General features: G+C 29.4%; 1 protein-coding gene across 1 annotated transcript in view; it reads left to right on the top strand.

Annotated features, from left to right (window-relative positions):
• Positions 1 to 14355, top strand: part of dhrs11a (dehydrogenase/reductase 11a) — a 41715-nt gene that overhangs the window by 22558 nt on the left and 4802 nt on the right. The window contains exons 2-4 of the mRNA XM_073840757.1: positions 11278 to 11487; positions 13144 to 13238; positions 13336 to 13465. Of these exons, the coding sequence (XP_073696858.1) occupies positions 11278 to 11487; positions 13144 to 13238; positions 13336 to 13465 (435 nt within the window). The remainder of the gene's footprint in view (positions 1 to 11277; positions 11488 to 13143; positions 13239 to 13335; positions 13466 to 14355) is intronic.

The raw sequence follows: 14355 nt of genomic DNA, 5'->3' as shown, positions 1-14355 counted from the left end.
TAGTTCTTAGAAATAGTTTTTAGGTCGAACAGTATTTAAATTTCATTTCATTTCATTTTATTTCATGTTTAATAAATTTTAAGCTCTGAAATGACTTTAAATTGTATTTTTTTGCACAGTTGATTCAAAATGTTTAATGCAAGAATCACATATTTAACTAAATGAACAGAACAAATGTTACAATTTAATAAAATGTTTAAATATTCTTTTATAAACACCAGGGTTAACTAACATTGAAATGATAAAGTCATTACCTGAAATAAAACATGAACTGAAATAAAATATAAAAAAACGTAATTATTTTATTTCAGCTAGTGGCCAAGACCACAATTCTCATTTTTGTTCAAGAAGAATTAATAAAACTGAAACTAAAACCTAATTAAAAAATACTATAAAATAATAATAATATTTAAATAATATTGTTATTATTTAAATATGAATTATTAATTAATTTATGTTTAATTTATTTTATATAATAAAAACTACTATTATTATTAAATAAAAAAAGAATAAAAAACTAGATAAAGTACTAAATAAAGAACTAAATTATTACAACTTTACTTAAAATTAAAATGAAAACAGAAAAACAAGAATAAAGTCTTGTTCAAAATATTATCAAAAACTATATATATATATATATATATATATATATATATATATATATATATGTGTGTGTGTGTATGTATAGGTATATATAATATAACAATAAACAAATAGCAATATTTACTTTAATGTTTTTATTAACATTTCTTTAAAAATCAATCAGTCAATAAATAAATAACATGAAAAATGTCACTGACTTAAGTAGACATTTTTGTCATGATGCAAAAAATGTAATTTTTTTAAATCAATTCATGATTTATATTTGTCTACAAAACACAAGCAAAGCATTTACATTTTTTTAGATCATAACTTTCAATCAATGTGCAAATTTAATTCTAAATAAATATTTTTTTGTCAATTTATTATGTCACATACCACAGTTTGAGAACCACTGATATAAAATATATTTTATGACTTGCCTTGCATACAAGTTTTCTATTAATTATCATTCTTTTGAAACCAGGCTTTTTTTCCTTCCAAAAATGAATTAGATTGATTGCTCTCCCTTACTTTGATTGACATGCATGTGTGCGCTCTATGAAGTATTTGCTCTATGAAGTTTGACAGGTTTGTTTAATTGCGGTGTGTTTTACAGAAGTGCTGATATGTTCCTCACTGCAGCTGACGCTGTTCTTCTGTCATCTGTCACGTGTTTGTTTTTACATAATTCGTTTTACTGCAGCAAAGTGACGCCCAAGATGAAGGTTCCCTGTTCAAAGACTGATTAATCAATAAGGGAACTGCCTTACTAAAACTGTGACCATTTTCATTATGGATTTTTAGCGGCTTTATTGAAAAGTTGTTGTAATCCTACTGCTGTTTGTGTATATATTTACATGTACATATTGCATATATTTACATATAGATTATTATTAAAAAGTTTGAGGCCAGTATACTTTTATTCATCAAGGATGCATTAAATTGATCAAATGTAACAGTAGCATTTATAATGTTGCAAAAGATTTTGCTTTCAAATAAATGCTGTTCTTTCGAACTTTCTGTTAATTTTGAATTTTAAAAAAATTAAATGTATCACAGTTTTCAATAAAATAGAATGTTATCAACATTTTAAATTATCAGAACATTTTTGAGCAGCAAATCAGCATATTAGAGCGATTTCTGAAGCATCATGTGACACTGAAGACAGAAGTCATGATGCTGAAAATTCAGCTTTGATCACATGAATAAATTATATTTTAACATATATTCACATAGAAGACAGTTACTTGAAATTGTAATAATATTTCATAATTTAACTAATTTTACTGTATTTTTAAACAAATAAATGCAGTCTTGGTGAGCAGAAATGACTTTCATTTATTGTCAGATATACGATATCCACAATCAGGTTATTGTACATTAAGCTATACCACAAAAAATAATTAAACTTAGGTGTTAACCCTTGTGCGTCAAAAAAAAAAAATGGACAAAAATGTCCATGTCCAAAAACTGTCATTAAAATATGATTTATTAAAAAAAATTCCACTTTCACTGATGTCAGTTTTTTAACCAGCATCTGTTCTATCCATAGTTACCAAACATTCATCAATTTTCAGAACTGTAACCCTTTAAATGCTGGTTTGTTTGCATAATGCCACAGGTGTTTTTTTATGGAAAAATTAATTATTTTAGCAATTTCCATATACTAAATGCTAAGCAGAATTTTTTTCTTTGCTTATTAGATTCTTGAGTGCGTCGGTGAAGAACAACAACATTCATTTTGAGGCATTTATATTTTGTGTTAGATTTTTTTTTTTTTTTTTTTTCAAAATGTATATGTATTTTTTCAAAATGGCACAATCTAGTTAAAATGATAAATTTTTTTAATTTGAAGCCTTGCCAATAGAATAAATGCCTATTAGCAAATATTGCATCATTTTATAGTCAAGTTTAATGGGTTAAATAATTGCAGTTTTAATGGGTTTCAATGTGGACATGTTTGTCCATAAGGTCCTGAGTGTGAGCATTTTTTGTATGGAAATGAGGGTGAAATATTAAAATTTCAATAAAAATTAACACCTGAGCCAAAATGTATGCAGTTGGCATTAACACAGGCACACGTATACCAGAAAACAAAACCCAAATGGACAAAAATGTCCATAAGGTCGCACAAGGGTTAAACAAGTACAATTGACCACAATCTGACTTCTCAGTTCTGACAACGTTCAGTTCTCCCATGGCATTATGGGATATCAGCAGGTCCAGTAGTTTCTATTTTCACCATTCTCTGTAGTGTATTTATAGTAAACTGTGTTGTGCAGATGTGTGTCAGTCGTAGCCGGTTGATAAAATCTGGCCTCGCAGGTTCGTTCAGGTGTTACGCAACACTGATCCTGACCGGCCGCACCCTTGCTGTCCTCTGATCTTTGTGCACAAGAGCTAAATCAACAGCTCTCAGGTCAGCGACAGCAGCCATCAAGGCTAATGATCCATCATTAATGAGTCGGTTGGCGTCTGCGGGGTTTGAATCATTTTAACGAGTCCGATTCTAATTACTTTGATTAACGATTCAGCCCAACCTTTGGACAGCTGCAATCTATCACAGGTGGAAGTGTGTGTGACTAATCAGCAGCACCTCCATGTGACCTTTAGTGATCCATTTACAGTGTGAGCTCTTTCACCGATTTATCAAACACAGCTCCTTTCTATGTGTGTGTGTGTGTACAAATAATATAAAAATAAAAATATTATTTAAGAATAGTTGACATTTTATTTTACTGTTTAAAAATGTCAAAAGTTTACATCCTCCTTTTAAAATCTGTTAAATTTTAATTATTTGATCAAAATAAGAGGGATCATACAAAATGCATGTTATGATTTATTTAGTACTGACCTGAATAACCTGAATATTTCACATAAAAGACGTTTGCATAGTCCACTAGAATAAATAATAGTTGAATTCATAAAAATGACCCCCTTCAAAAGTTTACATACCTTTGATTCTTAAAACTGTGTTGTTACCTTTTTAGTTGAGTGATAGCTGTTTATGAGTCCCTTGTTTGTCCTGAACAGTTCAACTGCCTGCTGTTCTTCAGAAAAATCCTTCAGGTCTCACAAATTCTTTGGTTTCCAGCATTTTTGTGTATTTGAACCCTTCCTAACAATGACTGTATGCTTTTGAGATCCATCTTTTCACACTGAGGACAATTAATGGACTCATATGCAACTATTACAGAAGGTTTAAACACTCACTGATGCTCCAGAAGGACAAAACATGCATTAACAGGGTGTCCACGGGTCCTTAAAAAGTCTTAAAATGTCTTAAATTCAGATTTGATAGGTCTTAAATATTAAATATCTTAAATATCTTTGGTCTGACAGACCTGATGGTTGTTTACAGCATTTAACAAACATTTCTTGTTTGTAAATTCATAAATGTATTTAAAACATTAATCTTCTAACATTATCTATATATTATTTATTGCACTTGAAATTGTGCAGTGTAAATTATTTAATCTGCCTGGTAACAGCCCTATAGAATTTATTGTTGAATTGTAATAATTTGAAATGAAAGGTGATGCATACATTTAAAAAGTTACAAAAAATATGCATTTATAAAGGTAAATAAAAAAATATGCTGATTTAAGTATGTTAGTGCGTAGTAAGTTGAACACTGATGAAAATATTGCTTGTAAAAATATTTTTGTGTGGAATATTGTCTGCTGATATGGAAAGTTCACTGTATGTTGTAGTAATACAAATGACATTTTAGTTTTCTTTTTACATTAAACACATTAAATATTACATATACTGTATGTATGAAATATGTGTATTTCAATTACAGGTTTAGGCCTTAAATTTCATATAAGCTGGTATTGCAAAAGGTCTTAAAAAGTATTACATTTTTTCACTTGTTCATATCTTTCGAAACCCTGATTTAGAGCTTGAATTAAAAATATGAAGATCTGGGTAACTAACATATTTTGTCTTCTGGGAAACATGTAAGTATCTTCTGTAGCTTCTGAAGGGCAGTACTAAATGAAAAAATGTGACATTTAGGCAAAATAAGAAAAATGTACACACTGTTCAAAAGTTTTTCCTTCTGGAGCATCAGTGAGTGTTTGAACCTTCTGTAATAGTTGCATACGAGTCCCTCAGTTGTCCTCAGTGTGAAAAGATGGATCCCAGAATCATACAGTCATTGTTGGAAAGGGTTCAAATACACAAAAATGCTGGAAGACCAAAGAATTTGTGGAACCTGAAGGATTTTTCCAGTTTAACTGTTCAGGACAAACGAGGGACTCATGAACAACTATCACTAAACAAAAAAAACACAGCTGTGGATCAATCAGGTAACAACACAGTATTAAGAATCAAGTGTATGTAAACTTTTGAACGGGGTAATCCTATTAAGGTAAGTACTAAATAATAAACAACATGCATTTTGTATGATCCCTCTTATTTTGGTCAAATAATTAACATTTTGTGGATTCCGCAAGGTGTATGTAAACTTTTGACCTTAACTATATGCTCACTAAGGCTGCTTTTATTTGATCAAAAATACTGTAATTCAGTGTTAGTAGTAGATGTATACATCAATACGGACTTATTGAGTATTGACAGCATCAGTACTGGCGCGTCTGACAGCCCAAGTTAGGAGCGTCTGATTCAATTAGTTGTGGCTATTGTAATTCTAAGCTGTTTCTGGCTCTTTTGTTCACTTCCTGTTTGATTGGGCAGCTCAGATCTGCAGCTTTACTAATGAAGATGTGAATACACAGTGACACGCCAAATTGCTCTTCGCTGCAGGTGAAAGGAGACACGGATCAGGAAGGAAAGACGTGTGTGTGTGTGTGTGTGTGTGTGTGTGTGTGTGTGTGTGTGTGTGTTTATGGCTCAGAATTCCCTAAACGTCTCTCCTTCACACCAGGTTTTTCCTGCTCTTGTAGCCATTTCCATACGCTCATAAGAAAAGAACAGTAAGTGAATTTGAGAGCAGCTCATCCTGTTATACTATCTCTATGGCTCTCTCTGTCTAAATGAAATCTGAATGCTTTTGTTCTGTAATGCAGCACATTGGCATTGATTTCACTTGTGCGCCCTGTAGCCAGTGCTGAGAGACTTTCAGTATGGTATTTTTAGCGTCTATTACTTTGTTTAGAGGTAGAATTATTAATATCTTAATTAAATTCTTAAAAATTTTAATATACTTAGGCCTGCAAAACTATTCATTTATTTATTATTCATTATTTTCATGTTTTAATGTCATCCTTTTTTTTTACAATTTAATGAAAAGTGGTTAATGTACATTTATTTTTAATTTAATTTGACACGTTTTCAGATATGCACATGCTGCATTTTATGGCAAACAGTAATAATAAGTAATAAGTATTTATTTATTATAAATATTTTCAATGCATAATTAATATTTTCATGCATAGTTTCTCTTAAAGGGTCATGAAACACTAAACACCTCACATTGTTAACAGATAAGCACATTGCAAAACAGTGATCCCATTTTATTTATATATATATATATTTGTGTGTATATATATATATTCATTTATTTATTTAGTTATTTATTATTTTCATGTTTCAACGTCCTGTTTTTTAACTATTAAATAAAGTGGTTAATTTAAATGTATTTTTATTCAATTTGACTCTGAGGTTTTCTGATATGTACGTCACATTGTTAACAGATAAGCACATTGCACATACAAACATTGATGCAATTTTTTATGTATTTATTTATTTTAATATTAAATGAAAAGTGGTTACTTTTTATTTATTTTAATCAGATTTTTTTTTACCTTTTAAATGTTAAAATATATATATTTTAAATGCATATTTAGTATATAAAAATTTTACTATATATATATATATATATATATATATATATATATATATATATATAAATGTAATCTAATTTTGGCTCATATTTTCATGCATAGTTTGAAAACACTAAAACGCATTACATTGTTAACAGATAAGCACATTGCACTCCATACAAGCAGTGATGGCTTTTTTTATTTTAATAAATGAAAAGAGGGTACTTTTTAATTTATTTTGTTTTATTTATTCCATTTTTTTTTACTTTTTAAGTGTTATATGAACAAATATTTTATCTGCACATGTATTTACTAGTATTATGTTACAATTACAATTGCATTATTTAATGTAGTCATTAATGTGCAGATTATCTGTAATGTTAAGGGTGTTGGTGTAAAAAAAAAAAATAGCATTTTGGCTTTTTTGCCTCTTAACGTTTGTTCAAATGGGTCAGGATATTTTTTGTCTGTAGCACCAACAATGCTTTATTACTCTGATTTGGCATCAAGGGTTCATTCAGTACGTCTACACACTCACTGAGAGCCAAACCCGGCCCCTGTGCCGGGCCCCGTCTCTCTCTTCTGTCCCATCTGCCCCTTGGGGATGGATGTGAGCCAATCATAAGCTAAGGAAGTCTCCCAAAAATGAACCAATCAGCCGCAAGCTCAGCTAACTCACGGGTGAGAAAGCATGACTCCAGACAAGTGACTTAAAATATTTTGGCAGTCTAGCAGTCTAGTGTCCAAAAGAAATATTAAACAGCAAAAACTGTTTTTTAACATTGAAAATAAATCAGTATATTAGAATGATTTTTAAAGCATCATGTGACACTGAAGACTGAAATAATGATGTTCAAAACTCAGTTTTGCGTGACAGGAATAAATTAGATTTTAAATTACATTAAATTAGAAAAACTTTACTTTAAATTGCAATGCTATTTCATACTCTTTCGTTTTCTTCTGTATTTTTGATCAAATAAATGCAGCCTTGATGAGCAGAAGAGACATCTTTTAAAAACATTAAAATCCTTCTGATCTCAAATTGTTCTTTTGAACGGCAGTGTATGCATATAAATATATAAAATCATGCAAAAATGTACACAAATTATTAATTGTTAATAAATTGACAGTTCTTTTGCATGGTTTTACTGTTTATTCTAATTCAACCTGTAAATATAAAAAATATATATATTTGTAATTAAATTTAATAAGTTTTTGCTTTGCCAAATGTATGCCTGATGACTCCTACTCTAGTAAAATACCATTTTTAATCCTGTTGTTGCTTTAAACTGATTTTTTTTCCCATTATTAAACTGGGATGAAGTGTTTAATTTAAATGTATTTGTAATTTGAATTTCAATCATGTTTTCCTATGTACATACTTTATAGCAAATAGTACTCAGATGTTTGTATAATAATTTATTAATATTTTAATGTAAATATATAACACATTATTTAGTTATATAACATCTAACTTTGGCTCATGTTTTCATGCATGGTTTCACTAAAATGCATAATTTATAACATTGTTAACAGATAAGCACATTGATGCAATTTATTTATTTATTTATTCAAATATTAAATTAAAATGTGGTTAATTTTAATTTAATCAAACACTTATTTTTATTTATTTTTTTACCTTTTAGATATTATATGAAAACTTATTTTATATGCACAAGTACTTACTAGTATGTGTCACTTAAATGTTACAGATGTGATAAAAATAGTGTAATATAAAAAAATCAGAAATATTTATAATGAGCAGCAAATCAGCACATTAGAATAATTTCTGAAGGATCATGTGACACCGAAGACTAGAGTAATGATGCTAAAATTCCGCTTTTATTACAGAAATTAAATACATTTTAAAATATATTCACATAGAAAACAATTATTTAAAAGTATAATAATATTTAGCAATTTGACCATTTTTTTTTTGCATGGTATTATTATTTTTACTAATTCAACCTGCAAATAAAATATATATATATATACATACACATATATATATATATATATATATATATATATATATATATATATATATACAAATATATTTGTAATTAAATTTAATACATTTTGCATTGCAAAATGTAGGCCTTATGACTCCTACTCTAGTGAAATACCATTTTTGACGCTGTCGTTGCTTTAAAATGAATTTTCTTTCCATTATTAAACTGGGATGGAGCGCAGAGACATGTAATGACATTTCAGGACACTGTCAGGGCATGAACTACATTAAACCAGGGACCTGAAAAGCTCATATGTGACCCTGGACCACAAAACCAGTCTTAGGTCACTGGGGTATATTTGTAGCAATAGCCAAAAATACATAGTATGGGTCAAAATTATTGATTTTTCTTTTATGCCAAAAATCATTAGGATAAGACAATCTCTTCCAAAACTTAGTGAACAACCTTCTTAAGTAGAATTTTAAGTGCACTAGTAAGGGTTTTGGAACAGAGCGTTGTGCTTGTGAGTGTAAATGAGTGGACTATTGATGAAAAGCAAGTGAAAGCCCATCAATGCTTTACCCGTTTACAGACCCATGTGTGAGAGAAAGATTGGACGCGTCCCGTCATCCATCAGTGTCAGCGCTTTACCCACTTAGTGATTTTAGATGCAAAGAGTATGGATTGAATGCATTTAAAAATAGAAAAAGGATACAAGTAGGATTTAAGAAGGAGGAAATGGAGGAAACTTTTTTTTTTTAAGTTTGTGTGTAGTCTTGAGTTTTGACTTGAGTCCTTGTTGTCATAAAGAAATTAGTTGCCAATGTGTGTAGACTTTTTCCGCCCATGGTAAAGTACTGTTAATTATTTGTGATTATGCACATGCAGTTGTGATGTCTGGTGAAGTAATTTCACCTTTAGCCATGCTTCACTGTTGCCATGGTGACACGGTGAGGACGCTTGTGTTAAATGAGGGAAATGCTGCAATCACGATGATGGTGCTTGTAATTGCATTCCACGGGAATGGAATACAGTAATTAGTTGTTTTCTCGCAAATTACTAGTTTAACAACATCATTGTTCTTTTAATTACGGGGGAGAGAAGATCCAAGTCATTCGTTTTGGGGACTTTAATTTGATTAGTCTCTAAAACTAAATCAAACAGAATAACATATTTTCATTTCATTCATAAATAAATAAATAAATGTAATAGTATTAAATGAATAACTGTAATGGATAAATATGTGCAGAATAATTCACATTATTCACATTCATTCCTTAAATAGATAAACAAAATGTTATATTTAATTCATATTATATATATATATATATATATATATATATATATATATATATATATATATATATATATATAAATACACACACTTTAATTGTAATATTTGATAAATATGTACTAATATTTAATATAATATTTAATTATGTTAACACCACTTAATTTAAAAAATCCTATCAAGTTTAAATATATGTAAAGAAAATAATAAATTCATTGTTAATGTAATAAATTATATTTTTATTTATTGTAAATAATATATAATATTAATATTACTGTCATTTTGATCAATTTATTGTTTTTTTTTTTTTTTTTACAAAATAACCATTAAATTAAAAGTGTTTAATTAAAATTTATTTTTAATTTAAACTTCAATCATGTTTTCATATGTACATACTTTTGGGTAAAAAGTACTGAGATTATTAATTTATGTTTGTATAATTATTTATAACAACATGTTTAGTTATATAAAATTGTAACTAATTTTGGCTCATGTTTTCATACGTAGTTTCTTTTAAAGGATCATGAAACACTAAAATGCATAATTTATCACATTGTTAACAGATAATTAATATGTATAATATTTTATATTTATGTTTAATATATATATATATATATATATATATATATATATATATACACACACACACACACACACACACTTTAATTGCAGTATGTAATAAATATGTATTAATATTTAATATAATATTTAATTATGTTCACAACATTTAATTGTGTTAATAATTTATTTAAAAATAGATACTTTAATTCAGTGAGTATTAATTAAATTGAACAAATGTGACAGACATGTTATGATGTTACAAATATGCTGCTCATAATAACAAATATTATGATTTGCAATAATCCTATCAAGTATAAATATGTAAAAAAATTAAATAAAAATTAAAAAAATATTATTAATTTAATAAATTATATTTTTATTTATAGTAAAATAAATTTGACTTAATTAATTGTTTTTTTTTGTACTGAGATAACCATTAAATGAGAAGCAGTTCATTTAAAATGTATTTTTAATTTCAATTTCAATCATGTTTTCATCATATATATATATATATATATATATATATATATATATATATATATATATATATATATATGTATATGTGTATGTATGTTAGGGGTGTTGGTGTAAAAATTTTTGTATTTTGGCTTTGTCGCCTCCTAAAGTTTGTTCATTGAATAAAGGTATTATTATTGTTTTCTTTTTTTTATCTTACTCCCAATTAGTGTATTATTTAAAAAAAATTAAGAATACATTTTTTAAAGAGCAGCAAATCAGCATATTAGGATGATTTCTGAAGGATCGCTTGACACTAAAAACTGTAATAATGATGCTAAAAAAAATCCACAGATATAAATTACATTTGAACATATATTCACATAGAAAACACTTTTTTTAAATTGTAATAATATTTCAAATTTTTACTGATTTTACTGTGTTTTTAATCAAATAAATGCAGCTTCAGTAAGTGAAAAAGCCTTAGTGTTTCTCGCTTTTGACCTAAAAATCTATTAGCAGTGCTTTACAGTAACACATCAAACAGCTTTCTTCTTATAATCTCAGACAGCTGTCAGTCTCGTCATCCTTTTCAGAAGACACTGAAAGGTCACTGTTTTCAAACGTTTTTTCTTTGTCCTTGCAGAAGTTGGCAGCCGAGTGTCAGAGCGCAGGATACAGCGGCACTTTGATCCCGTATAAATGTGATCTGTGCAACGAGGAAGAGATTCTGTCCATGTTTTCGGCCATCAAGACGTTGCATCAGGGAGTGGACGTGTGCATCAACAACGCCGGTCTGGCTCACAACGAACCGCTGCTCAGTGGAAAGACAGACGGCTGGAGGAATATGATCGACGTGAGTTAAAAACACACACACATCATTACTTTTGCTTTCTATCTAGGCAGCATCCTGACTGACTGATTTATGTGTCATATACTTGCATAAGCAACGCAGTGCTGTTCAATGCAGAGTTGGAATCTTAATGTTGCTGCAGAGCAGTCTTTTTTTTGTAAAACAGCCATGGATGGGTCACACTTTTTCTATCATTTTTGCACTTTTGCATTTTCAATTTGCGCTTACCTCTTCAACCCACTTTATTCAACACATCATCAAGTGCAGTTAAATGAAGCGCTGTAGGCACTCAAACACCACTTCATTTATTTGTTTACTGCAGTCCTGATCGCACTCAAAACCACTTTCCATAACTGAACAGCAGCTGTCGCTCATGCAGTCTAAGTCTGCAATGCCAAGGTCATGGGTTCGATTCCTAGGGAATGCATGAACTGATAAAGTCGCTTTGTCTGCCAAATGCACAAATGTAAATGTAGATGCAACAACTAAAAGTTGCATTGCATTGCATTCTGAGTGAGTTTGATTTGTACATTGATATCTGGAACCTTCATTTTCCTTTCTCAGTAACCCATTTTCCCCTTGTCACATTATAATCTCAGCATCTCTGTTCACTTGTAATATTTGCATGGGCTTGATGTTTGTAGGTGGACGACACTGATGGACCGCTTACTTATATAACACACAATCATTGCATCAAAACAAGGCTTATAATCTTTGCAGGATAGAGACAGCTTCAGAAGAAAACAGTCCAATCGTATATATCAGTATTTTATAGTTACATTTTTAGTTTTTATATATATATATATATATATTAGTAAAAATTGTATTATATATATATATACACACACACACATTTAAAAAAAAGATTTTAAAAAATGTACTTTTGTCATGTTTGTTATTTTTTTTATATAAAAATAATATTTTACATTTATTTATATATTTTATTTTTAATTTTTTATATATATTCTTAATCAAGTTTTTGGTTTGTTTTAATTCAGTTTTTAGTACTTCAACTTAAATATATTTCAGTTAGATGCCAAGGCAATATTTAAAAAAATGTTATGTTATTAAGTTGAAACACTAAATTTACTAAAACTGTACTAAAAGTTTTTTTATTTTAATTATTTATTTTATTTTATTTTGCCACAGAATGTAATAAAATGAAAAACAAAAAATAAAAAGAAGAAAAAACTGAAATTGAAATGACTTTTTATCTTACATTTCTGTCTTTTTTTTCTTGTAAGTCTAAGTTTACATCTCAAGTTTTTTTTTTCTTTTTTAGCCACAGAATAAAAAAACAAAAAAACTTTTGTCTCACAATTCTGACTTTTTTCTGTGAGAAAAATTTGATTTTAATTTTTAGGTTTAGTAAACCTTAACAACACTGGTCACGATAGGCTTCATTACTTTTATGCAAAATATAAATTCTTATTTTCTTTTTTTTAATTGTATTTTCTCTTCATTGCTTATACTTACATTGTATTCAAGGCATACATTTGATCAGTTCATTCCTTCCCTGGGAATCGAACCCATGACCTTGGTGTTGCTAGCACCATGCATTACAGCTTTAGCTACAGAAATGATTTCATGATAAAATATAACCTCAACATAATCTAGACTGTTATCAACTATTCATTCACCATCTGTCTTCCTGTGCAGGTAAACATACTCGCTCTGGCCATCTGCACGCGTGAGGCCTACCAGTCCATGAAGGAGAGACACGTAGATGACGGACACATCATCAACATCAACAGGTAATGCAGTCTTACTGCACTTTACTGCGTGTTTAAGCAGTAATGTACTGCTGTACATACTCATCCAAGGTTGTTGTTGATGATGATCTCTCGGCAGTATGGGGGGTCACAGGATGGTGCCCAGTGCTGACGAACACTTCTACTGCGCTACTAAATATGCCGTGACCGCTATAACAGAGGGACTGAGACAAGAGCTACGGGAGGCCAAAACACACATCCGAGCCACGGTGAGCACACTGCCAAAAACGGATTATCTTACTTAGGATTTTTGTCTTGTTTCTAGTCAAAAAATCTAAAAATTATTCAATCAAGAGGCATGCACTAGATAAGCAAAATGACATGAGATATTTGTGATCCTGGACCACAAAACAAGTCATAAGGGTCATTTTTTTGGAATTGAGATTTATACATCATCTGAAAGCTGAATAAGCTTTCCAGTGATGTACGGTTTACATGTGGCCGAGATACAGCTATTTGAAAATCTGGAATCTGAGGGTGCAAAAATATGGATGAAATATTGAGAAAATCACTTTTAAAGTCATCCAAATTAAGTTCTTAGCAATGCATATTACCAGTGTTGGGGAAAGTTACTTTTAAAAGTAATGCATTACAATATTGAGTTACTCCCTAAAAAAGTTACTTTTTATGGAAAGTAATGCATTTGATTACTTTTGCGTTACTTTTTAAATCTGGGCAGGCCTTGCTTGTTTGCTTTTGATATAAAAAGTTCTATTTTTGGCAAATGTAAAAGCCTTTTCACACCAAAGCCTCAGGCTTAGAGAAGAGTAAACTGACGTCTGTACAGTAGAACGCAGAAGAAAAAATGTCAACTCTTCAGGAAAAAAAAGGAAAACAAATGTTAGATTATCTTGAATCAATTTTGCTTATTAGTATGGATGAATTGGATCATCGAAGGTCTGCAGCAAAGATGGGATTAAATGCATAAAGGATATTTGTATGATTTAAAATATTTAATTATTGCAGGTTTGCATTGAATTTCAATGTTTTTTATTCATTTTAGTGAGTGAGATAAATTAATGCATGTTTAAATTTATTCTAGAACTAAAGTAACATCTTACAATTTCTCTCAACATGGGGACAGGAGAGCTTTTAATCA

This window comes from Garra rufa, chromosome 5 (assembly GCF_049309525.1).
Source record: "Garra rufa chromosome 5, GarRuf1.0, whole genome shotgun sequence".
NCBI classification, from domain to species: domain Eukaryota; kingdom Metazoa; phylum Chordata; class Actinopteri; order Cypriniformes; family Cyprinidae; genus Garra; species Garra rufa.
This window is presented reverse-complemented; position numbering and strand designations above follow the sequence as displayed.